Source organism: Aethalodelphis obliquidens, unplaced genomic scaffold (genome assembly GCF_003676395.1).
Source record: "Aethalodelphis obliquidens isolate GAN/ISIS:26980383/991018 unplaced genomic scaffold, ASM367639v1 scaffold72, whole genome shotgun sequence".
NCBI classification, from domain to species: Eukaryota; Metazoa; Chordata; class Mammalia; order Artiodactyla; family Delphinidae; genus Aethalodelphis; species Aethalodelphis obliquidens.
Window position 1 is genome coordinate 1,537,324 of NW_020838016.1, and position 22,356 is coordinate 1,559,679.

Genomic DNA, 22,356 nt, shown 5'->3' on the forward strand with positions numbered 1-22,356 from the left:
CTGTAGTTACTAGTGTTTTAAGATAGATTTCTAGAAGAGCAATTAACAGGAGAAGAGCAAAGAGTGCCTGTGTCTGTGTGTTTGTTTCTTGATGACCTTATCTATGAATATAAGTATGCATTTTTTTGTCTCTGTTGTTGGAAAAGTTCATTGATTAAAATCATAAGTTAATTATTAATGAATTATTAATTAGAGTACTAATGGGGTTATAAGAACAGAATTGAACTATGCCATACGGAAGAAAACGTGTTCCATAGAAACAGATTAGACACATACTCTGAGTCTGATTGTCGAGTGAGTGACAATGGTCACAAAGAAAGTGTAGTGATGGCATGTCCAGTACTCAGAACGGGGTCTCATGCGAGGGCACAGAGATGACCAGGGAGCATGACCTGGGTTGGGTGCTTGCTTCTGGGTTAACAGGCTAAAGGCATGTCCAGTTTTCTAAACCCTGTGTTTATGTGGCAGAAGCTCTGGGTCATACACCATTTGGTTTATCACAAGGACGTGTGACATTAAGCCAATGAGATGGAAACCTCTGAGGATGAGACAGGATAACAGCCTCACTGTTGTGCTATTGGTTTATTTCTTAACTTCAGAAAGGAGAGGCTGATGCCATGAGCTTGGATGGAGGCTTCATCTACACAGCGGGCAAATGTGGTCTGGTGCCTGTCCTGGCAGAGAACTACTGTAAGTGGAGGGGAGGGTCTCTGTGTTTTCTTCCTTCTGGGCTATGGACACAGAAAGGTGAGGAAATAATTTAGTTCGATGTGGAGATAACAATAGATGTTATCTGGAGTGTAGGGAGCTAGTAGATAACATCTATCTTCCCCAGAGTCAGAACCAGTTAAGATATAGATGCGGAACTTAGCCTGAAAGAAATCAAAATAAAACCTTTATTACTGAAAGAGTGATATTGGAGGGCATGGCATAGAGCTAGCCATGGGGCTTGTCAAATTGTCCTTGAGTTAGAGTCACCCACCAATTCAGGAGGACAGGTCTGCTGGCAGACCGCATGCTGAGGGCAGAGGGAAAACACATTCTGTCATAGATGAGATCGAAACCACCCTCTCCCCATTCTCTTCAACAAAGAAAGAGCCACAGGTGCCTAGATCCTTTTGCCAAATTTACTAATCCAAAATTAGCTCACCCAAGATGCACTGGGACATTGATGGATGGGGCCACAAGGTCATGGTCTTTGTGGGGATCCCTCCACCTGGAAAAATACAGCCAGGGGAAAAGAGGATTTCACCACTATTTGTTAAATGCCTCATCTGCTATGCAGTGAGTGAGAAACCATACGTTATCCTTCAAAACAAAACAAAACAACTCTATGAAGTAAATAGTGGTATCTCCATTTTACTAAGGCTTGGGGGAGTTGAATGATGTGTCCAAGGTAGAATAAAGACTGCAACCAGGTCTTTCTGAACCATGGGCTGGATCCTTCCCCTCCAACACAGCATGACTACAAGGATTGTCTACACAGCCCAGAGCTCGGAAGGGAAGAATGTCCGTATGCCTAGAATCACACAGCAAATCGAAAGGATCTCTGTCAAGGTCTTCAGTGGCTTCTGTTCCCCACCCCACCCCCTTCAATGAGCATCTCATTTTCTTTCTCTGTAATTCCCTGAATGTTGGGCATGTTCTGGGAGGGAACCTAATGTTCCAGTGGCAAAGGTCAGGAGAGAGTAGGTGAAATAGGACTGCAGGATCTCGCCTTGTTGATGGCCAATGATAAACTGCTTAGCAGCGTTTCTCATTTTATTCTTGACTACTGAGACTGAGAAAGTCAGGACTTGAGTAATGTGAGAATTTAATGACCTGTACCTCAATTCTTTTTCTTTTTAGTGTCTCAAGATGGCAAAGAGCAGCTTGGGTCTAAGTGTGTGAACACACCTGTGGAAGGTGAGTCAGAATCGGTAACACTGGGGCTCAAAGGTAAAGGCCTGGGCTTCCCTGGTGGCGCAGTGGTTGAGAGTCCTCCTGCCGATGCAGGGGACACGGTTCATGCCCCGGTCCGGGAAGATCCCACATGCCGCGGAGCGGCTGGGCCCGTGAGCCATGGCCGCTGAGCCTGCGCGTCCGGAGCCTGTGTTCCGCAGCGGGAGAGGCCGCAAGAGTGAGAGGCCCGCGTACCACACACACACAAAAAAAGATAAAGTCCTGTTGTCAGGGAGGGGGTGAGGAAAGCCTTACAAATAAACCGAAGTTAGTAGAGTTGTTTGAAAAAAAAGAGAGAGAGAGAGAGAGATGACACTGCCGCAGTCCATCGTGAAGGAGCAGGTCTGTCGTGGGGCATGTCACAGTGGACAGAGGGCTCCTGCTTGGACTGCTTCTGCTCACTCTGCTCAGCAGTCCTCTAGAACATGCACATCGCTGGCCGCATCACGTAGATGGGCAAGTGAGGCTCAGGGACGGTGTGACTTGCCCAGGGCCACACAGCCAGGAAGTGGCTGCACCTGGGTATGGGCAGAGGCGCCGTGACTGGAGACCCCTGCCCTTCCTGACCCACCGCAGTGCTCCCTGTCACATACTGCCACCCATGTCTGCACCGGGGCAGGAGCCCATTCCTGACATTTCTGGGGCCCAGTGGATGCCTCAGAGGGGGAGGAGGAGGGGAGTCATAGATGCTGCTACTGAAGAGGAGGAGGATGAAGATGAAATCAGCCCTTTAGCTTTTAGTGGCTGGCTTTGAATAGCTGGGGAGTGACCTCCTCTTCCGAATAGGAGACCAGGTGACGAGTTTTCCCATCCATGTCTCCACATGGGCAGAGAGGTTCTGTGTCTGTCCCTGAGGTACCTAGTGTTGGGCATTGGCTAGAGCAGTGGTTCTCTAGGTAGTGTGGTGTCTGGACCAGCGGCATCAGCGTCGCCTGAGAACTTGTTAGATGTGAGCGTTCTTGAGTCTGACTGCAGGTCTGCTGGGGTCCAGGATGGGGCCGCTGCTCTGTGTTTTAACAAGCCCTTGGGATGATTCTGATGCATATTAAGCTTTGGAAACCATCGTGATGGAGGATCTTGAGATGAAAACAAGTGCTCACCTGGGTTTGGAATTTCTTATGAGACAGGAGAGCTGCAGGAGGTGGGCGGGCACACAAGCTTGGGGTCTTGAGGCCCTGCACCGCCCGCCTCCACAAAGGCCTCAGGGGGGCAAAGCCACTCACCCTGCAGCAGCTGCCCTTTGTTTGCAGCAGGACCCCAGCCCTGGGGTCAACTGTCCCTCTTCCCTCTGCTTTCACAGCTTTCTGTCTTCTCTGAATTGGATCTGTATCTTCAACTCTAAGGGCTGGCATTTCGTTGTTCTGATTATAAAATACGTAAAGTCAGAAAGAATTCTAATTGATTCACAAGTGATTGAAATTTCCAGGAACTGCAGTGATATACAAATGTAGGTCAATGAGGATGCTTAGAAGACGGTTCAGGGTAATGGAGAAAGTTAGATTGGAGTAGAGATGGAGAGGGGTTAATCCCAAAGCCACACACACACACACCAGATGACAATAAATAATACCATTTGTGCAGAAATTGTTACAGCTCAAGAAAGGCACTGTAACAGTATTTGGCCGCCGGAATGGCGTAATAGAACCCAGTCGGATAGGCAAGAGCTTGCGGTGGCCTCAGGAGAATCTGCTTCACCAAGAAAGGGGCTCTGGTACTGCTTCTGCATTAGCAATATGGCTGGAAACCTATCCATGTAACCTCCCCTTCCCATTCCTAACGTACAGTGTGCTCATATTAGCATTACTGTTACCATTTCACTGAGGAGAAATTTAGGATCCTAGATGCTAAGCGACTTGTCTGAGATCATTTAGTAACTGGTGGGCAGGTCTTCCACTGCCATGTTGATTCCCAAATTTTCCAGGCATGAATATATAGATACCTCATCCACAACAGCAAGACAGGGTGTGTGTGTTGGGGGTGGTGGGAGTGGTGGTGGGGAACCACATTACCCATGATTCCAGTCTCTAAATTCAGCCTTGCAGTTTAGGCCTTACTCAACAAGCAGGATTCTGTTACACTCTACTGCAATAGGAATACATCAAGTATCAATGGTGTTCCCATAACAATCAGGAAGAAGACAAGAATGCCCACACCCACCAAAGATATTTGACATTATTTTGTAAGTGAATGCAGAAAGATAAGAAAAATATTTTAAAAATATATTGGGGAAAGGAAGAGATTAAATTGTCATTATTAGAAAATGGTATTATTGTAAACCTAGAAAATCAGAGACCTGACTTTAAAAAAGAAGTCATTAAAGCTCTTTCTTTTGGACTTCTATTCAACAGAAATATTTAAGCAGGTGCACACTCCATACAAAGCTTTATTTAGATAAGTGATTTTTCATGGGGAAAAATGGGTCACAACTTCAATGCCCACCAGTAGGGGGATTATAAAACACTGTACTTCTATACAGTGGACATAACTTAGATTCAACTAATAAATAGAATGAGACAGGCATATCTATTTCTACTGAATCAAAAAGGTATATCATTGAGGAAGAATAAAGCACTGGCAGGATTCTGTTGAAAAAGTATGAAGTGTGTGTGTGTAAATATTTGTGAGTGTATGCCTGGAGACATATCTGGAGAGCAGTAGAGTCGCTCTGTTTGGCTGAGTACCTAACAATGATGGTTACTGGAAGGATCTGCTAGAGCAAGGTGAGGGCTTCAAGCTGTTCCCCCTCCCCTGGGAGACTGGCAGGCAGCAACTCTGCAGTACATTTGGGAGGGCCCTGGAGGTATTGAAATTGCATCCTGGTATCTCTGTTGCAAGGTTATTACGTCGTGGCAGTGGTCAAGAAGTCAGATGCTGACCTCACCTGGGATTCTCTGCGAGGCAAGAAGTCCTGCCACACTGCAGTTGGCACTTCTGCAGGCTGGAACATCCCCATGGGTTTCATATACAACCAAACTGGGTCCTGTAAATTTGGTAAGTGTGCTCTGAGCGGTGGTGCAGCAGCCCCTTCCTTGGGCCTGTGCCTGTGTAGGGGAGAAATTCAGTTCAATGAATGGCATAAGTGGATGGTGTGGACAAGGTCTGGACAGCCATGTGAGTGAGCTTCACATCACCTTAGCAGGACTCCCCTTTCTCCTCTCCCATTGCTTCTGAGGGGAGTGGTTCGGCCCAAAGGGCAGATCTCAGGGAAATACGCTACTCTTTATGTCTTTCAAATCTGGCTCAGGGAAGAGACCTGGGTTGCAAAGCAAGAGTGGGTCATAGGGGGGCTTCCCTGGTGGCGCAGTGGTTAAGAGTCCGCCTGCCGATGCAGGGGACACGGGTTCATGCCCCGGTCTGGGAAGATCCCACATGCCGCGGAGCGGCTGGGCCCGTGAGCCATGGCCGCTGAGCCTGCGCGTCCGGAGCCTGTGCTCTGCAACTGGAGAGGCCACAACAGTGAGAGGCCAGCGTACCACAAAAAAAAAAAGAGTGGAATGTAGGGGTGCACATGTGATATGTGTGTGTGTTTGTGTGTATGTGTTGTCTTTCCACATAAACTGAATAGGCTGCTTTCTTAATTGAAAACCTTGTTACACCAGTAAGTTTTGAGTGCTTTAGCTTTCACTTTCACCCTCACCTCTCTTAAACTTCCATATTAGTCGTTTCAACAATGCTCTTGCCAATACCTGAAAGGCTCCTGCTCCCCGGAATTCCCCAGCCATCTGACAAATCCGAGCCCTGCAGGAACCCTGTCACCTGCTCTCTTGGCCCTCTGCACCTGATCAGCTGAACACAGCTGGAGAATGTCGCAGGGCAGAGCAGTTCATTCCATGGAGATGCTCCAGCTGCTGACCCCAGCGCCCCCTGCCCTACCCTGGTGCTCACGAGTACCCCCGCTGTTCCTCTGCTCCACACCCACACTTCCCAATAATTATCCTAATGTCCTAGCTGTCCGTACACTTCCATCCCACGCTTACCTACCTTTCTGAGCACATGATCTCATCTGCACCTGCAAGAGATACTTCAAACCCTCAGGAAGGTTCCCATCAACACCCCACCGCCAAAGCTGGGGGCTCCTGCTGGCTGCACCTGCTCAGCCTCCCTCTACAACGCAGCCCGTCCTCCAACCTGCACTTGGCTGTGGGCCCTGCCTCGCCCCTCCCCAGAGCTGCACCCTCAGTTACTACCTCTTCTTCTGGTATGCCCAACAATTTCTTTCAGCATGTGAACGCACCCAGTGTCTTCCACCTTTAAAAACCCTCCCTCTCCCCACATTCCCCTCCAGCTCCTGCCTTCTCTTTCTCCCCTTTATGGCCAAACCTCATAAAATCATGGTCTCAGCCACTCACCCCACTCATGGCTGCACTCACTGCCCTCTGGCTCCTCCACCTGGCTCCACAGGGAGAACTCTGGTCAAGGCTACCGGGACCTCCATGTTGCTCAACTGGAAGGATGGGCTCCAGTCTGTGCTTCCATGACCTTTCCTGCTTCAGATCACCTTAAACCACCATCTCCTGGCTTTTGTGAAAACACACTGGCTTCTTTTTTCTCCTACCCCTACAAAGTCCCTTTCCCACCTGGTTAATAAATGTTTGAGTTGCTTAAAGCAACTTTTTTCCCCACTCTAAACTCAACCCCCAAGCCCTCACATCCATGCCTATAGCCTAGATAACGATCTAAACAAACATTATACGTACAAAGCTAGGCACATAGCAAGCACTAGATAAGTTTGCTGCTGTACGATTATTGTGTCTATATGCTGATAACTGTCAAGTTTTTGTCCCTGGCACAGATCTCTCCTTGCTCTCCAAACCTATGTATATTGAACTGCTTGTTTGACATTATCTAGTCCAGTATTTCAAAAAGTACATTAAACTCAACCTGTACAACATGGAATGCATCATCTCTGCCGATCCTGGCCCTGCTCCAGAGCTGCCTAGCTTGGTGGAGGCCCCCCCACAGTCCATCCACTGGCCCCAGCTGGAAATGAGTCTGCCAGCCACCACACACCTGTCCATCACCAGTGATATCAGCTTCTCCTCCTTCCACGTAGCTCCTCCCTCCCCTTTGTGCTACTTCAAGCTGCCCTCATGTCCCCTGGACCCCTGCAGTAGCCTGCTGCCTACACCCCACATCTGTCCTGGCTCACCCTGCTGCTAGACCCCTGGCCCAACATTGTCTAAAGCCCTTCAGAGGCTCCCCATTTCTCTGCAAATAAAGAACAAAATATACACAAAGGTGTAAAATATCACATGTGGTCTGGACCCTGACCCCTCCCACTCACTGGACCACTGGGTGGTCCAGGACCGATGGCCTCCATTAAGCTCTCTGTGCTGTTTGCTCCCTCCCCCAACTCCTGCCCTAGGCCTTTGCAGATGCTGCTCCCTGTCTGGAAAACTCGTCCCTTTGCCCTTCACTTGGGTAATTCCTATTCATCCTTCATCTGTCCACTTCAGGCCTCTCCCTGACTCCCAGGTATGTACCAGGTTCCTTTATCTGTAGCCGTGGAACTATGTTCTTTTTCCCAGAGCACGGTGGGGAAACACGATGATAGGGAAACATAAATTCACTGGCGTGGTTACTTGAGTCGTGACTGTCACCACAGAAACTTGGGGTCCAGGAGGGCGGGGCTTGTGTGGTTTCCTCACCACAGTGCCCTGGGGCTCAGCACAGGGGTGGGCAGCTGGGCCTCTTGGGCCCCTTCCTGGCCTTTGAGTCATGATGGCAGACTTGTAAAGATGGACAAGTGCATTAGAGATCGGAAAGCATACAGGACAGGTTCAACCACCTAGGACTTCCAATTTTGTCCACTCTCTTAGGGCTAAACCTGTGTCCACCCGTCCACACCACTGACCTGTGCCGGGACTGCTGTGATCTCAAAGACCCTTGTCCCAGCTTCAGCCAGGCCCCCTTTACTCTGTTTCAGCTGCAACCTTTTTTTTTTTTAAATTCCATAAGCTTCTTGTTTCTAATCATATGGTACTAAATACCTGAGTGTGTCTTTATGTCACTCAGGCAATTTTAGGAACAAAGTCTGAGGCTTTCTTGCCAACACAGGCAGGAAGAGCTGACCTCTCGTGTCCTCCTGCGCAGATGAATTCTTCAGTCAAAGCTGTGCCCCTGGGTCTGATCCAGCGTCCAGTCTCTGTGCCCTGTGCAATGGCAGTGGCACGCCAGCCCACACGTGTGCTCCCAACAGCCACGAGGGGTACTACGGCTCGAGTGGGGCTCTCAGGCAAGTAGCATCTGTCCACCACCTTTCGCTTTGGCACCAGCCTGGTGAACTTCCTGCCCTTTCACCTCTCTCATCATCCCACCATCTGGGTGCTGCATTTAGGAGGAGCCAGAATTAGAGAACAGAACTGCAGATTCCCAGGGGCCCTGAGGACTCAAGCCCAGCCCCTTCCTGGAGCACTCTTGGGCAGAGCCAGCGGACTCAGGGCACCTGGGGAGAGGCAAGACTGATGGACACAGGTCACAACCCTGCTTCTACTTTTGATCTGTTCTTCTGTGTGATTGTGGACAAGTCACAGGATCTTTCAGAGACCCAGTTTAAGATCAAAGGAAGGACACCGGCTACATGCTTCTTACACCTGGTTGAAGAGTATATTTAAAAACACATATTCCTGGGCTCCTCCATCCATTCAAGAAATATTTATTGAGCACCTAGTATGTGGCAGGCACTATTCTAAGTAGAGAGGTTAGAGCAACAGCAAGACACACCGTGGGGAGAGTAAGACAATAAATACTTAAAGCACAATCACTTCCTGACTGTGATAAGTGCTGGGGGTGGTGGTGGTGACCAAGGGGGGGTGATATGGCAGTGACTCAGGGACAATCTTAGAAAAGGTGGTCAGGGAAGGCCTCAGGATCAGAGGGGCCATGTGAACTGAGGGTAAAATGTTGAGAGGGAATCAGGCCTGAGAAAATATGGAGAAGAGTAATCCAGGAAGAAGGAACAGCAAGGACAAAGGCTGGGGCTGGACAAATGATGCCATATTTGAGGCCAGAGAAGGCGCCAGAGTAGAGCATTGGGAGGGAGGGGATCAGGTGAGGGAGGAGGCTGGAGCTGCAGGCATTGGCTGTCTCGGTGCCTTGAGGGCCTGGCTAAGGAGGTAGAGTTAATTCTCAGTATGAAGGGCACCCTGTGGAGTTAGGGTGGTGTGGAGAACACGTGAGTCTCTAGAAAGGAGCCTTCTACTCATCACACTGCCAGACTGCTTCGTCCCTCCCTCTCCAAAGTTTGGTCACTTTCATAAGCCGTACATAAATTACATATTTTCACAGACCCCACTACAAAAATATATGCTGAACATTAAACCTAGGCTAAAATAGTTGAACTTCTCTTTACACTGGGAAGTACATTGGTATTAGGGTCCATGGTCCCATTTTGGTATGATTACAGTAGAATCACAGAGACCTAGAATTCTGTCCTCGGAGTTCTATCCAGAACCACGGAAGTTCCAAAGTGCAGACGAGCACACGAAAAACAATCTTAGCTCTAGACATCTCATCCTGCCCGCCACCACCTGCCTGCCTTTGCACGCCTTCTAGCTTCCCGGCTCCACCATTCCTACTGACCTGAGGTCCGTTGATCCTGTTCACACCCACCCTCATGTCCTTTTCCCCCTCCAGATGCAGCATACATTCCACAGCCAACCGTGATAATTATTCCCCTGGGCACATCCTCAAATGCCGGTCATCTCTCCTGGCTGAACCTCGACCTGGGTTGGGTGCAACATTCTACTTCGGTGCCAGCGCCTCCAGGCTGACTGGCCTCCCTTTAAAGTAATGCGAACCCAGCTCAGATGAGCCAGAAGTCTCTAGTCCGTTACTACCCCACGCTCCTACAAGACCATTCCATACTCTTTCCTCTCCTCAATCCTCCAACACTTATTCCTCCATCTGTCACACCTTTGTTTCCTATTTCACCTGAGAAAATTGAAGCAATCAAAAGAGAAACTCCACAACGTCCCACCGCCACATCTGCCGAGTGCTGGCATGTGTGCGCCCCTGGACGCTGCCCTCCCTCCTTTTACTGGGGAGGAGCGGGCCATCTCCTCACCGAGCCCAGCCCTGCATCTGCAGCGATTGTCTCCGGCAGGCAGCCCGCTCAAGGGCGTTGCCCCAGCGCTCCTCCCCCTCTTTTCTCCTGTGTTCTCACATCTTATTCTCTACGGGATCATTTCCATCAGCATACAAACATGCTGCTGTTTTCTCACCTTAAACATAAAGAAATAAGTAAAACCTCTCTTGACCTCACTTTCCTCTGCAGCAGCTTTCCATTTCTCTCCTCTTTATAACAAAATTCCTTGAAGGAGGATATTTTAATGTCCTTGCTCGGTTCACTTTCTCTCCTTTCAATCTCCCCAAAGCCTAGTTTAGGAATCTGTTCACCTCCCCCACCCCAACCAGTGGAGTTGGTTTTATTATTGTATTTAAATTATCTACAGAAAACATTCCTCCTTACTGTTGGCACGTGAGAAGACTACTCCCACCATACCTCCCCACTCCCCGCCTCCCAACCCCCTCCCCTGTATACCACCACCCACCACGCAGCTGAAACTGCACTTTTAAATTGCCAGGGACCTCTGTGTTGTTAAATAAATCCAAAGCCCAGATCATCGACACCACCGATCTCTTCCCCCACTTGCATACATTTTCTTGCCTGGCTTCAGGACCCCACACTTTCTTGGATTCCCTCCTCCCTCTCCTGTTACTGCATCTCGGCCTCTTTGCTGGCTCTACCTCATTGCCCAACCTGTACAAGTTGGTGTGCCCCAGGGCTCCAGCATTGGTCTTCTCTCTTCATGCTCAGACCTTGGTGGTTTTATCTAGTCTCGATCTATCTATATGCTGACAATTCCCAAATTTATGTTCCTGTTCAGACATCTCTTCAAAACTCCAGATGAAACTCCAAACGCATATATCCAACTGCCTCCTGGGCATGTCCACTTGGTTTCTAATCCGCAGGTCAAGTTTAAATGTCCCAAGCTGACCTTTTGGAATTTACACACTCCCACCCAAACCAGTACCTCCTGAGGTCTTCGCCATCTCAGTTAAAGGTAACTCCGTTTTTCCTTTAGGAAAAAGTCAAAGCCTTGGTGTGTGATAACCGTGTCTACTCTCTGTCTTTCAAACCCCACGTCTGGGTCATCATCAAATCATGTTAGCTCTGCCTGCAAAGGGTAACGAGAATTGTCCTCATCACCCATCTCCAGTGATACCACCTTGATCTAAACCACCATCATCTCTCCCTGGATTATAACCCCCAACAGATCTCCATGCATCTGTCCTATCCTCCTCCCCCACTCTCGTTGCTGTGTTGTCTCAACACAGCAACGAGAGTGATTCTGTTTAAAGCATTTCTCTGCTTAAAGCCCCCCAGTAATTTTCCATATTACTCAGAGTAAAAGTCAGGGTCCTTCTTTGACCTGTGTGGTCCCTTTGAGATCTGGGAAGGCTCTGTGTGACCTCATCTCCTACATCTTTCTTCTTGTTGTCTCTGCTTCATCTGTGATCTTGGCGTCACAGCTGTTTCTTGAAGATATCAGGCACACTCCTGCCTCAGGGCCTTTGCACTTGCTCTTACCCCCACCTGCAGTGCTCCTTCTTCTCATAGCATCATGGCTAGTTCCCTCATTTCCTTTAAGATTTCTCAGGGAAGTCTTTCCTGGCCACTCTCTGATTTTACACACATACCCTTGCCAATATTTCATATCCGCCTTTCTTGCTTTATGTTTTCTTTAGCACTTTTTACTCTCTAGAATACTATACATTTTATCTGCTGATCTTGGTTCACATCTTTTTTCTTTAATAAAGTGAATGAGGACTTTGGTTGCAAGCGAAAACACCCATATGAACCATCTTAAGGCAAGGGCATATTTTAACAGGTGCTGTGGGAGCTTTCTCCTTGTAAGGGCTGAGACCTGAGCCTCAGGAGTAGCCAAGATACTTTAAGGCGAGGGTTGCCAGGTAAAATTCAGGTCATCCAGTTAAATTAGAATTCCAGATAAATGATGAATGAATTTTTAGCACTCTGCTTCTCCTCTCTCTCTCTCTCTCTCTCTCTCTCTGCACATCTGCCTCATTTCTCTTTCCCCGCAGGGTGGTTTTCTCTGTTTCTCAGTCTACACAGAGGGAATGTCTGTGACCAGCAGCCCCAGCATTGTTACAGGTCTTTAGTTATAAAGAAGCAAACACAGACCATAACGTATTAGTCCCAGGTCCCAGGACATAGGATTGTCAGCCCAGTTCAGGTGAAAGTTTCCCGCTCACATAACTCATGCTGTGAAGTTGCATCGTGAAGTTCCAGCTGCCTCTGCTGCGACCAGATGGATTAAAGCAGATGGGGCGGGGGGGGTTAGTACTCAAAAAAGTAGTAAAGCTAGGTAGACTGAACAAACGCCAAGAATTTAAAAATAAAATTATACAAAGGGAATTTTGTTTTCTTAGGTATAAAAATAATATTATAATACTACTTAATATAGTAATGCTGTGAGCAATACAGGCTGGTTTATGTGAAAAATGACAAATAAATCAGTGGAAGAGAAAAAATTTCCAAGACAGGTACATGGACATACTATATTTAATCTAAAACAAAGATGACATTTCAGATCACTGGGGAAAGGATGGACTTGAGAGATCAAATAAAATGAGTACAGTGAACCTAGCTCCTGGATCTGGTGACCTGGGCGGGAGGAGATTCAATACTGAGTCAGTCCCCTAAGATGACTGGCAAGGGTCAGAGAGTCATGTGCAGGGGTGCTGATGGCAAGTGCGATGATCCCTTCAGGTGTTTGGATGAGTCCTGGAGAGAGGCCCATTGTTAAGGGCAGTGTGGGGTCAAGGCAGGGCTTATTGTTTGTTTTTACAAGAAGTGTGGAAGCTGATGAGAAGAGTGAAGAGGGTTATAGAAGAGAAAGAGGATGACTACAGTGGAAAGTGCCTGAGCGTGGGTGAGGTGCAGACCACCCAGGGAGGAGACTTTTGCTGGAGAGAGACCTTCCCTCCTCCTGTGTCCCTGGAGGGCAGGAGCGTGCTGGAGCCTTGGGCTGCCAGATTTGGCAGAAGGATGCTGAAAGGAAGCCCAAGTGATGATTTCTGTGTTTCCTCTGGGAAGCCAAAGCACATGTCAGAGTGTGAGTGTTGGGTAGGGGTGTGTGGAGAGACAGAGGTTTACAGAAAGTGGGAGAACGTTTTGGAGTCCATGCTCTATAGAGTTGAGGGGGTGCTGTCTCAAGCTCTATAGAGCGGGGGTGAGGGGGCACTGTTTCACACTTGAGCACAAATCAGAATCTCCCAGAGAGCTTGTTAAAACACCGATGGCTGGACCCCACCCCCAGAATTCCTGAGCCAGTAGGTCTGGGGTGGGGCCCGAGAACGTGCATTTCTAACCAGTTCCCACTGGTGCTGATGCTGCCGGTCCAGCCCACACTTGGAGAATCACAGATCTAGAGCAGAGAAGGGACAACAGGAATGCCCAGGTGAAGTCAACGATCGGGAAGCTCTGGTTTACCTCACTGCCGAGGTGCAGACACACCTGAGGCAGACGATCAGGCTCTTTCAGGACTGAGACGATCAGGCCAGGGTGGAGGGCATGGTGTTGAAGCAAGGAAATAGAGCAAGATGGAGAATTGAACGGAGTAGCTGAGCCTAGCTAATGATAGAGGGACCCGAAGATTAGGAGAGAGAGAGAACTGGATCAATTCCAACTGATTGAATGTCACAAAACTGATTTTTAACGCGCTCAACATTTCTCACAAAGAATGCACCTTAGGGCTTCCCTGGTGGCGCAGTGGTTGAGCGTCTGCCTGCCGATGCAGGGGACACGGGTTCGTGCCCCGGTCTGGGAAGATCCCACATGCCGCAGAGCAGCTGGGCCCGTGAGCCATGGCCGCTGAGCCTGAGCGTCCGGAGCCTGTGCTCTGCAACGGGAGAGGCCACAACAGTGAGAGGCCCGTGTATCACCAAAAAAAAAAAACAAACAAACAAAAAACAATGCACCTTAAACACACAGAAACATTTTTCAGGGGATTAAGCATGAAAAATATCTCATGATGCACATTAACTTTTGTTAAGGCTGAGTAGACATATGGATGTGATAGGACTCCTTCAGAATCACATCTTACGCTGATTTTAATCTCTGATGTGTGTTTTGATCCAACCAGAGAATTATCCTTGGATATCCCTATTCATAGGAGAACACAAGCAGCTCTTGTGGAGAAACCAATCAGTGTTTAAAACAAGGAACCAAACAATAGGTATCTACAACAGAATCTAAATAAGCAGACTTCTATTTTCCCACGGCATTTCCCCTTGAGTCCCCAGGGACAGCAGGCATCACAGGAGCGTGTGTGGTGTAAGTGGCCCGGGGTAGGGCTGGGAGCTCCCAGTGGTTCCCTCTTGGAGCCTCTCCCTCCCACTGCTGTAAGTCCTCCTTGCTGACCTGACCCTCTCTGTGCAGGTGTCTGGTTGAGAAGGGAGACGTGGCCTTTGTGAAGTATCACACGGTCCTGCAGAACACTGACGGTAGGCGCCTACGCTGTCCTTTCCTTTCTCGGAAAACTCAGAGTCCTTCCTGGGAAATCATTCCCCAGATGGGCAAGGGGGAAGTTTATTAACCCCATCAGACTCTGGTGACTTTGGTCTAACCTTTTTTATTTAGGGAATGAGAAAATTCTTCATGTCTGGGCAGACTTGACAGGGTTGGTTATCACATTGGTCTTGAACTCAACTGACAAACACACAGCTGCCACAGTCCATATGAGCACATCTGGCTGTCTTGATTTTTAGGCGTTCAGGATACAAGTTTTTGTCAGCTATGTGTATTGCAAATATCTTGTCCCTCTCTGAAAAGGCTTGCCTTTCACTTTCTTGATGATGTCTTTTGATAAACATTCTTCATTTTAGTGTGGTTCAATCCATCAATATTCTCCTTTCTGCCTAGTGCTTTTCAGGTCTGTTGAAGAAATCTTTGCCTTTAAGAGAATCTATGAGTTTATGAATGTTGCTCTTCTGCTTTATTGTAAAGGCTTTATTGGTTTTTTTTGCGCCTCTGTGATTCTCCCAGGCACTGGTGGTCGGTCACACCCCCCATTGAGGGTGCCTTGACCAAAGCTGTCAGCTGTAGCCCGTCCACCTCCTCTCTCTCCCCAGGAAAGAACCCTGAAGCCTGGGCGAAGGATCTGAAGCAGGAGGACTTCCAGCTGCTGTGCCTCGATGGCACCAGGAAGCCTGTGACCGAGGCTCAGAGCTGCCACCTGGCCATAGCCCCAAGTCATGCTGTGGTCTCAAGGAAAGATAAGGCGGATTTTGTCCGCAGAATGCTCTTCAATCAACAGGTGTGGGAATTCAGTCCTCATCCCCGAAACGAATGCTTAGGTTACTTGCAGAGCTGCACAGGCCACATCCCAGTCGCATGCCCTTTCTCCCTCGGCAGTGGGCCCTGACTCTGATGAATGCGGAAGGCTGGCGGCTGCGCTCACTTCTTGCTCTGGGGCTGTCTAGGATATCACAGTGGACTGGAAGAGTCCCAGACGCATGGGTATCTCAAGCGTCTCCCTGAGACTCACTTGACTCTCTAAGCAGAGTCGTGGTACCTCTTGGGCTTGTTCTGTCACAGAAATAAGGGAGTTGGCCCTGTGCCCTTCACAGTAGGCTGGGCTACATGTGGAAAAGGCAGAACGGAGGTTACTCTGTGTGACCTAGGGAGGATCCCAGTGTGTTTCCTGGACCTGGGTAGGCTGAGACTGTTTTGGCTTCGTGAAAGTCGAAGAGCCAACATTCAGACAACTCATGACCTCTACAGGCAGCCAACAAGGGATGACCCTATGAAGTAGTGGCTGTCTGAATCAGATGATCTTAAGGAAACCCAGAGCCTTGTCTGCCTTTTGCCCTAGCACACCCCATTCCTGGAGGAGCCCCAAATGAGTCATACATATCTTAGCACATTCTGCCCACACATCCCAGTTAAAAGGTGATGACCCAGGGACAGGTGGAAATACAGAGGCTCTTGGTCATGGACTTTTGAAGGGATGGGTCCCACACAGAGCAAGCTGTCACCTGGGCTACAAGGAAAGTGGACAAAGGAAGGGGGGAGGGGCAAGAAGCGGGGGAGGGGCAGGGTCAGTGCCTGGGGCAGGTCCAGAGAACAGAAGAGGCAAGGTAGTAAGGGCTCCGGCCACAGGAAGACATGGAAGGATGACCCAGAGAGTTGAAAACATCTGGCAGTGATTGGTTGGGATAGTGATACAGCTGTGAACTTGGAGCTCTTTCTATTTAGCAGTTGCTTTACATACATCATCTCAGTATTTAGCATAATTACCTCCATATACAAATGAGTAAACTGAGGTTCACTGAGCTCCGTCAAGAATTTTCTTAATGTCACTCGACAGGAAAAGCTAGGGCCTGGATTTGAACCCAGAGGCCATGCTTTGTGCCATTTTACTACGGTACCTCCTAAGCTGTCTCTGTGTCCCAGGTCTCCTAGGGCCTGGCGCTGAGCAGTCCAGCAGACTCGGGGCTTCTGAAGCAGAACACACAGCTCCGTGCTGCCCAGTGCTGCTGGTCACTCGCTGTCTGTCTGTCTAACCCAGGAGCTCTTTGGAAGAAACGGGTTTGAATACATGATGTTCCAGCTGTTCAAATCCTCAAGCAAGGATCTGCTCTTCAGCGATGATACAGAATGTTTGACTAACCTTCAGGACAGAACAACTTATCAAAAATACTTAGGGCCAGAGTATCTTCATGCTATTGCTAACATGAGACAGTGCTTACACTCTGGTGAGTAGAATAAACACCAAGGAGCAATAACGTGGGGGTCAAGGTAAACATGTTTGTCTTAAGGACGACAGTGTGCCAAGCCTGGGCCAGTACGAATAGGACACAAAGATTAGGAAGGCTTGCTCCTGGCCCTGCAAGAGGATTCAGGCTTACCAGGGAGGCAGTCAATTAGGCCACAGTATAAGACACTAACTGAAAAGGCCAAATCATTTGAAGGAGCCAGAGAGTGCAACAGAACTGAAGATCATTTGGAAATTGAACTTGTTTACATGTATATTTCCATTTTTTGGCTAATAGAATGAAAATGTCTGTGTGTGGGAGCACTTCAGTGTAGGGAGGAGGTTGGAAATAACACATACATACCACTCATAGTGGATCAATTTTCAAAGATTTTAAATAAAATGTATAATTAATATTAAAATAAACAAGTGTTGTTAGCCTAAGCAGGCCACCTCTACATATATACATATGTAGAAGTGGCACTAAGTAAGTCATTTCTCTCTATTTCTATGTACTATAGACATGGCATAGCTGCCTCAAAAAAAATAAGTTGGAGAAATAAAATTAGAGCTGGAATAATCAAATTATTGGGAGTGTGCCTGAATTTTTGTTAAATTATATCATGTGTTAGAGACGTGGAGAATAGGAGGAGAGGAAAATGTAGATGTTTAAGGATAGCACTGACATCAGTTAGAGGAGAGAGAGAGAGATTTTTTAAAAAAAATCTTCATTACCTACCATTTACTTTTAGAAGATAGGAAGAGCATCATACTTAATAAGCACAGGTAGTACCTGACGGTCTTTCTCTTATGTTACCTCTCACAGAACTTCTGGATGCCTGCACATTCCATGGAAATTAAAAATTGATCCAAGTGGGCAACCGCAGAGATGCTCAGAGCCTGCAAATCCAGTGGGGCCACATTCTCACTTGTCTGCATGGTGGGTCTGTGTTAATATCAGTTAATCTTTATAAGTGTGTCCTGTAACTGATGCAAAAAATAAAATGAATAAAAATTATTGTGTCTTTCAGAAAACTTCATGAAATGTTCTCAGATTTTGGCAGGGGCAGAAAATGGTTTGTTTATACTAGAATTGTGCTTCTGAATTTAGTATGTTTTAAATTATATCTTTTTTTAGACCTCTACCATACTAGCTCAACTTCCCTCCCTATTGTTTGATGGTTTTACCCACGAGTCACTTAAATAACATTTAAGCAATAAATCTGTCTGAAGGGAGTCTGAGTGTGCAAAAAAAGCATTAGTGTGTGCAGTATCAAGGACTGATAAGGAATGAGTTTCTGCATTTTGAAAATATATTTGAGCATTTAAAATCCATAATGTCAAGCGGAATCAAACTCCTGATCAGATTAATTGAAAAATATGAAAATTACCGCAAAAATCTCATCCTACTACCTTTTTGCAGTATATTTCCTAGAAGTGTGATTTACACTCATTTAAGTCAGTTTCTTATCAGAGATTTTGCCTTATCTATTATTACCATGATTCCAGCCTATGGTAGTGCCTCAATAAATGCTGCATGGGAACCCAAGTTATATATTGTGAAGTGTCAGTTTGGTGTATGGACTTCTGCTTCTGCCTGTGAATGAGTAACCAGTACAGGATTTGCTGTCCTTCCATAAACAACTAAAAAACTGGAAAAAATACATGAAACAAATGTTCTCAAACATTGGGCTATAACAGTGCAGGACTATGATCCTTGAAAGAAGGAAAAGAAAAGAGGTGTGCAGAGTGATGACCTTACTTTTTCCTTAGAGGAAATTTCCAGATCATGGCAAAGGGAGCAGGAACCCAAGAGAGCCCATCACACTGAGTTGAGGAAACAGAGATAGGAGTTTGGGGAAGCCAGAGTGACTGGAATTTGTATACAGAGAGATCTGTACAGGAGTCTCCTTGAAATGTTTGGCAAAATACTAATCTGCTTGTGTATAGAATGAAACTGAAGTCCGTCAGGCTAGGCAAAGAATGACTGTGAGAGGCCCATAAGCTGAACAATGCCCAGGGCTCCCATGGGGCCAGGAGTCAATCACGTTCCTACCAACCAGTGTGAAGAGACCTCACTGAACACCTAAGCTTTTCTCTGAAGGCAGCTGGGGCTGAAATAGCTGTAGACTAAGGGCTGCTCCATAACTGCCCTTACTGAGAGTGACACTAGCCTTGGTGAGATCAAGCAGATCTGCAAGTCACCTGACTGCCCTCTAAAATAAACCTCAATACTCACTAAAGGAATACAACAAAATCTAAATATTCAACAGTGTGACATGCATAATATCCAGCATCAGATACAAAGATTACCAGATGTGCAAAGAAGCACAAAATGTGACCCAGAGTCATCAGAAAAATCAACCAGTAGAAACTCACCTAGAAACCACAGAGATGATGGTATTCAGACAATTAACTTTAAACAGTTGTTATAAACAGGCACAAGGATTTAAATGAAAACATGAAGAGAATTCCCTGGCACTCCAATAGTTGGGACTGGGAGCTTTCACTGCCAAGGGCCCGGGTTCCATCCCTGGTTGGGGAACTAAGATCCCACAAGCCATGTGGCCAAAAATACATACATACATACATACATGAACATAACAAAGTAAAAAGTGTAAGGTTTCAAAAAGAACCAGTGAAAATCTAGAGCGGCAAAATTTGTGTTTCAAGGAATTTGTTTGATCTAAATTGTCTATTTTTGCCATAAAATTGCTCAAAATATTTCCTTATTATTATTTTAATATTTATAGGTTGTGTAGTGATATCTCTTCTTCTATTTTTCATACCGGTAATTTGTATTTTCTTCTTTCTTCTTGACCTGTGTAGCTGTAGCTTTATCAATTTTCTTGAACTTTTCAAAGAATGAATTTTTAGTTTTATAAATTTTCATATTATTATTTTTAAATTTTATATTTATTTAATTTATTTATTTTTGGCTATGTTGGGTCTCTGTTGCTGCACTCAGGCTTTCTCTAGCTGAGGCGAGCAGGGGCTACTCTTCATTGCGGTGTGTGGGCTTCTCAATGAGGTGGCTTCTCTTGTTGCAGAGCGTGGGCTCTAAGCTTGGGGCTTCAGTAGTTGTGACTCCCCGGCTCTAGCACGCAGGCTCAGTAGTTGTGGCACATGGGCTTAGTTGCTCCGCGGCATGTGGGATCTTCCCGGGCCAGGGATCGAACCCGTGTACCCTGCATTGGCAGATGGATTCTTAACCACTGTGCCACCAGGGAAGTCCCACTATTATTTTTTAATCTCATAGATTCTTAAGGTGCAAGCTTATATCAATATTTAGCCCATTTTATTTTTCTAATATAGACATTTAAAATGATAAATTTCCCTCTAAGCACTGCTTTAGCTGAATCCCACAAATTTTGATATGTTTATTTTCATTATCATTGAGGTACATTTTTTTCTAGTTTTTCAAAGATTTCTTCTTTGATCTGTTGATTATGTAAAAGTTCTTTGTAATTTCCAAATATTTGGCAATTTTCCAGATATACTTTTGTAATTTATTTCTAATTTAATTCCTTTGTGGTCAGAAGATATATATTCTATATAACTTCAATCCTGCTAAATTTATTGACTTTTTTTTTTTTTTTTTGGCCAGCATATGACCAATCTTGGTGTATGTTCCATGTATACTTAAAAAAAAAGTATTCTTAATTGTTTGGTGTAGTTCTGTAATATGTAGTGTAGTACTATAAGTAGCAGTAGGTCAAGTTGGCTAAAGTTATTGTTCAAATCCTCTGCCTTGACTCATTTTCTATCTACTTTTTGCATTAATTACTGAGAGAAGAGGATTGAACTCTCCAACTATAAGTATGGATTTGCTCATTTCTCCCTCCAGTTTAAATAGATTTTGCTTTATATATTTGGAGGCTTTGTTACATACACATTTAGGAGATTAGGCTTTCTTGATGAATTGACTCCCTTACCATTATGAAATGTTCCTAGTTGTCTCTGTAATACTTTTTCTTTTTAAGTCTGTTTCATTGGATATTAATATGACCACTCCACCTTTCTCATGATAGTTTGTGCTTGGTTTATTGTTCTACATTCTTTTACTTTTAATTCATCTGTTTCTTTCTATTAAGGAGGGTTTCTTATAAAGAGCACATAGTTTTTTTTTTTATTCAGTGTGACATTCTCTTCCCTTTTAAATGATGTGTTTAGTTCATTTATATATAATGTAATTTTTGATATTTGTTTTCTATCTTTCTCATCTGTTCCTTGTTCCTTATTTCCTCTTTTCTGCCTTCTGTTGGATTAATTGAATAATTTTTAGTATTTCATTTTACTTCTCTGTTAGTTTATTAGCTATTATTTTATTTTTAATATCTTCTCCAAGGTTTGTAATATACATCTTTAGCTTAATACCAGCATCAAATAACATTATATCACTTTGTGTCTAACATAAGATCCTGTACAGCTTCACTTTCCCCAGTGATGTGTGGATAAACTTTTAACAACCAGATCTTCAAGGTAAAAAAAGCCTTGATTTGTGTCATTTGCCAGTTTCATGGAGTATGTACTCTCGCCATGGATGATTTCAAGCTACCAAAGTAATGTCAATGAATTCAGAGTTGAGTAGAGATACACACAATCAGCCTTTGCAAGCCATCACAAGCTGGCTGTACTACCCCACTGATTTCCCTGTTTTATCTTTTGTGCTCTTACTATCATACATTTTACTTCTACATATGTTAGAAACTCCACAGTATATTTTTACATCATATTTTATTTTTACATCAAGCTGTCAATTACCTTTTAAAGAAATTTAAAAATGAAAAAAATCTTATAATATTTACCCACATCTCTACTGTTTCTAGCTCTCTCCATACTTTTGTGTAGGTTATAGATTTTAGATATGAGGCTATGTCTTTCTGGCATGCTTTCATTGTCTGTAGATATGTTATTTTTCTTCTTATTTAATTTTCTGTAATAACTTTGTATAGTATTTGACCGCAGTACTTTTGGTTACTGAATTTTATGTGAAATTTGCTTTCCTGAACTTTTAGACTAAGGCTATTTTCAGGAAAGATTTTCTAACTTTACAGAGCTCCGTCTTCTGTTGTTTTGTGCATTATTCAAAAACATAGTAGCTTGCTTTCTTGGGTTTTTTGGTTTTATTCCCTTGTCCACTTTGGTCTAAACCTTCCTTTTACTTAATCCTTGTTTTCCCTTTCCTACACAAATCTGATTCCACGTTCAGCAGTCTCTTGCACCAGACTGCTCCAGGTCCTTTTGTCCTTCTTGGGAAAGGTATTTTCACATCTTGTCCTAGGCTGTCTCCCTACAGGTTACCCCTAGGAAGCCACAGGCATGCTTATCCTTCAACCTGGGGCTTCTAGGAAGACTCTCTTCTAGAGTTTCACCTGCTACAGAGTCCTCAGGCTCTGTTGCCTGAAGCCTCAGAGACTGTTGCCTCTGATGGGCTTGAGTCTCTGCCACCAGTTTCCCCTACCAGGAAAGCCACCCTTGCAGTCTTGAGTGGATTAGACTTGAGGCAGGAGCCTGAAGATCCTGGTCCAACAGGGACTTCTCCCTGTCTGGGGAAAAGCTATCAAGCACTCTACCTCTACTTTTTCCCAATTCTAAGACTTGGAAAAAAGACAAGAGCAGATAATAAATG

General features: G+C 45.7%; 1 protein-coding gene across 1 annotated transcript in view; it reads left to right on the plus strand.

The window, feature by feature from the left end:
* Positions 1 to 19,391, plus strand: part of LOC113612042 (inhibitor of carbonic anhydrase) — a 41,897-nt gene extending 22,506 nt beyond the window's left edge. Inside the window, exons 10-18 of the mRNA XM_027091606.1 lie at positions 600 to 690; positions 1,849 to 1,905; positions 4,777 to 4,932; positions 8,035 to 8,176; positions 14,408 to 14,472; positions 15,100 to 15,284; positions 16,539 to 16,725; positions 17,551 to 17,664; positions 17,756 to 19,391. Coding sequence (XP_026947407.1) covers positions 600 to 690; positions 1,849 to 1,905; positions 4,777 to 4,932; positions 8,035 to 8,176; positions 14,408 to 14,472; positions 15,100 to 15,284; positions 16,539 to 16,725; positions 17,551 to 17,585 — 918 coding nt within the window. The 3' untranslated portion in view covers positions 17,586 to 17,664; positions 17,756 to 19,391. The remainder of the gene's footprint in view (positions 1 to 599; positions 691 to 1,848; positions 1,906 to 4,776; positions 4,933 to 8,034; positions 8,177 to 14,407; positions 14,473 to 15,099; positions 15,285 to 16,538; positions 16,726 to 17,550; positions 17,665 to 17,755) is intronic.
* Positions 19,392 to 22,356: the final 2,965 nt, after the last annotated feature.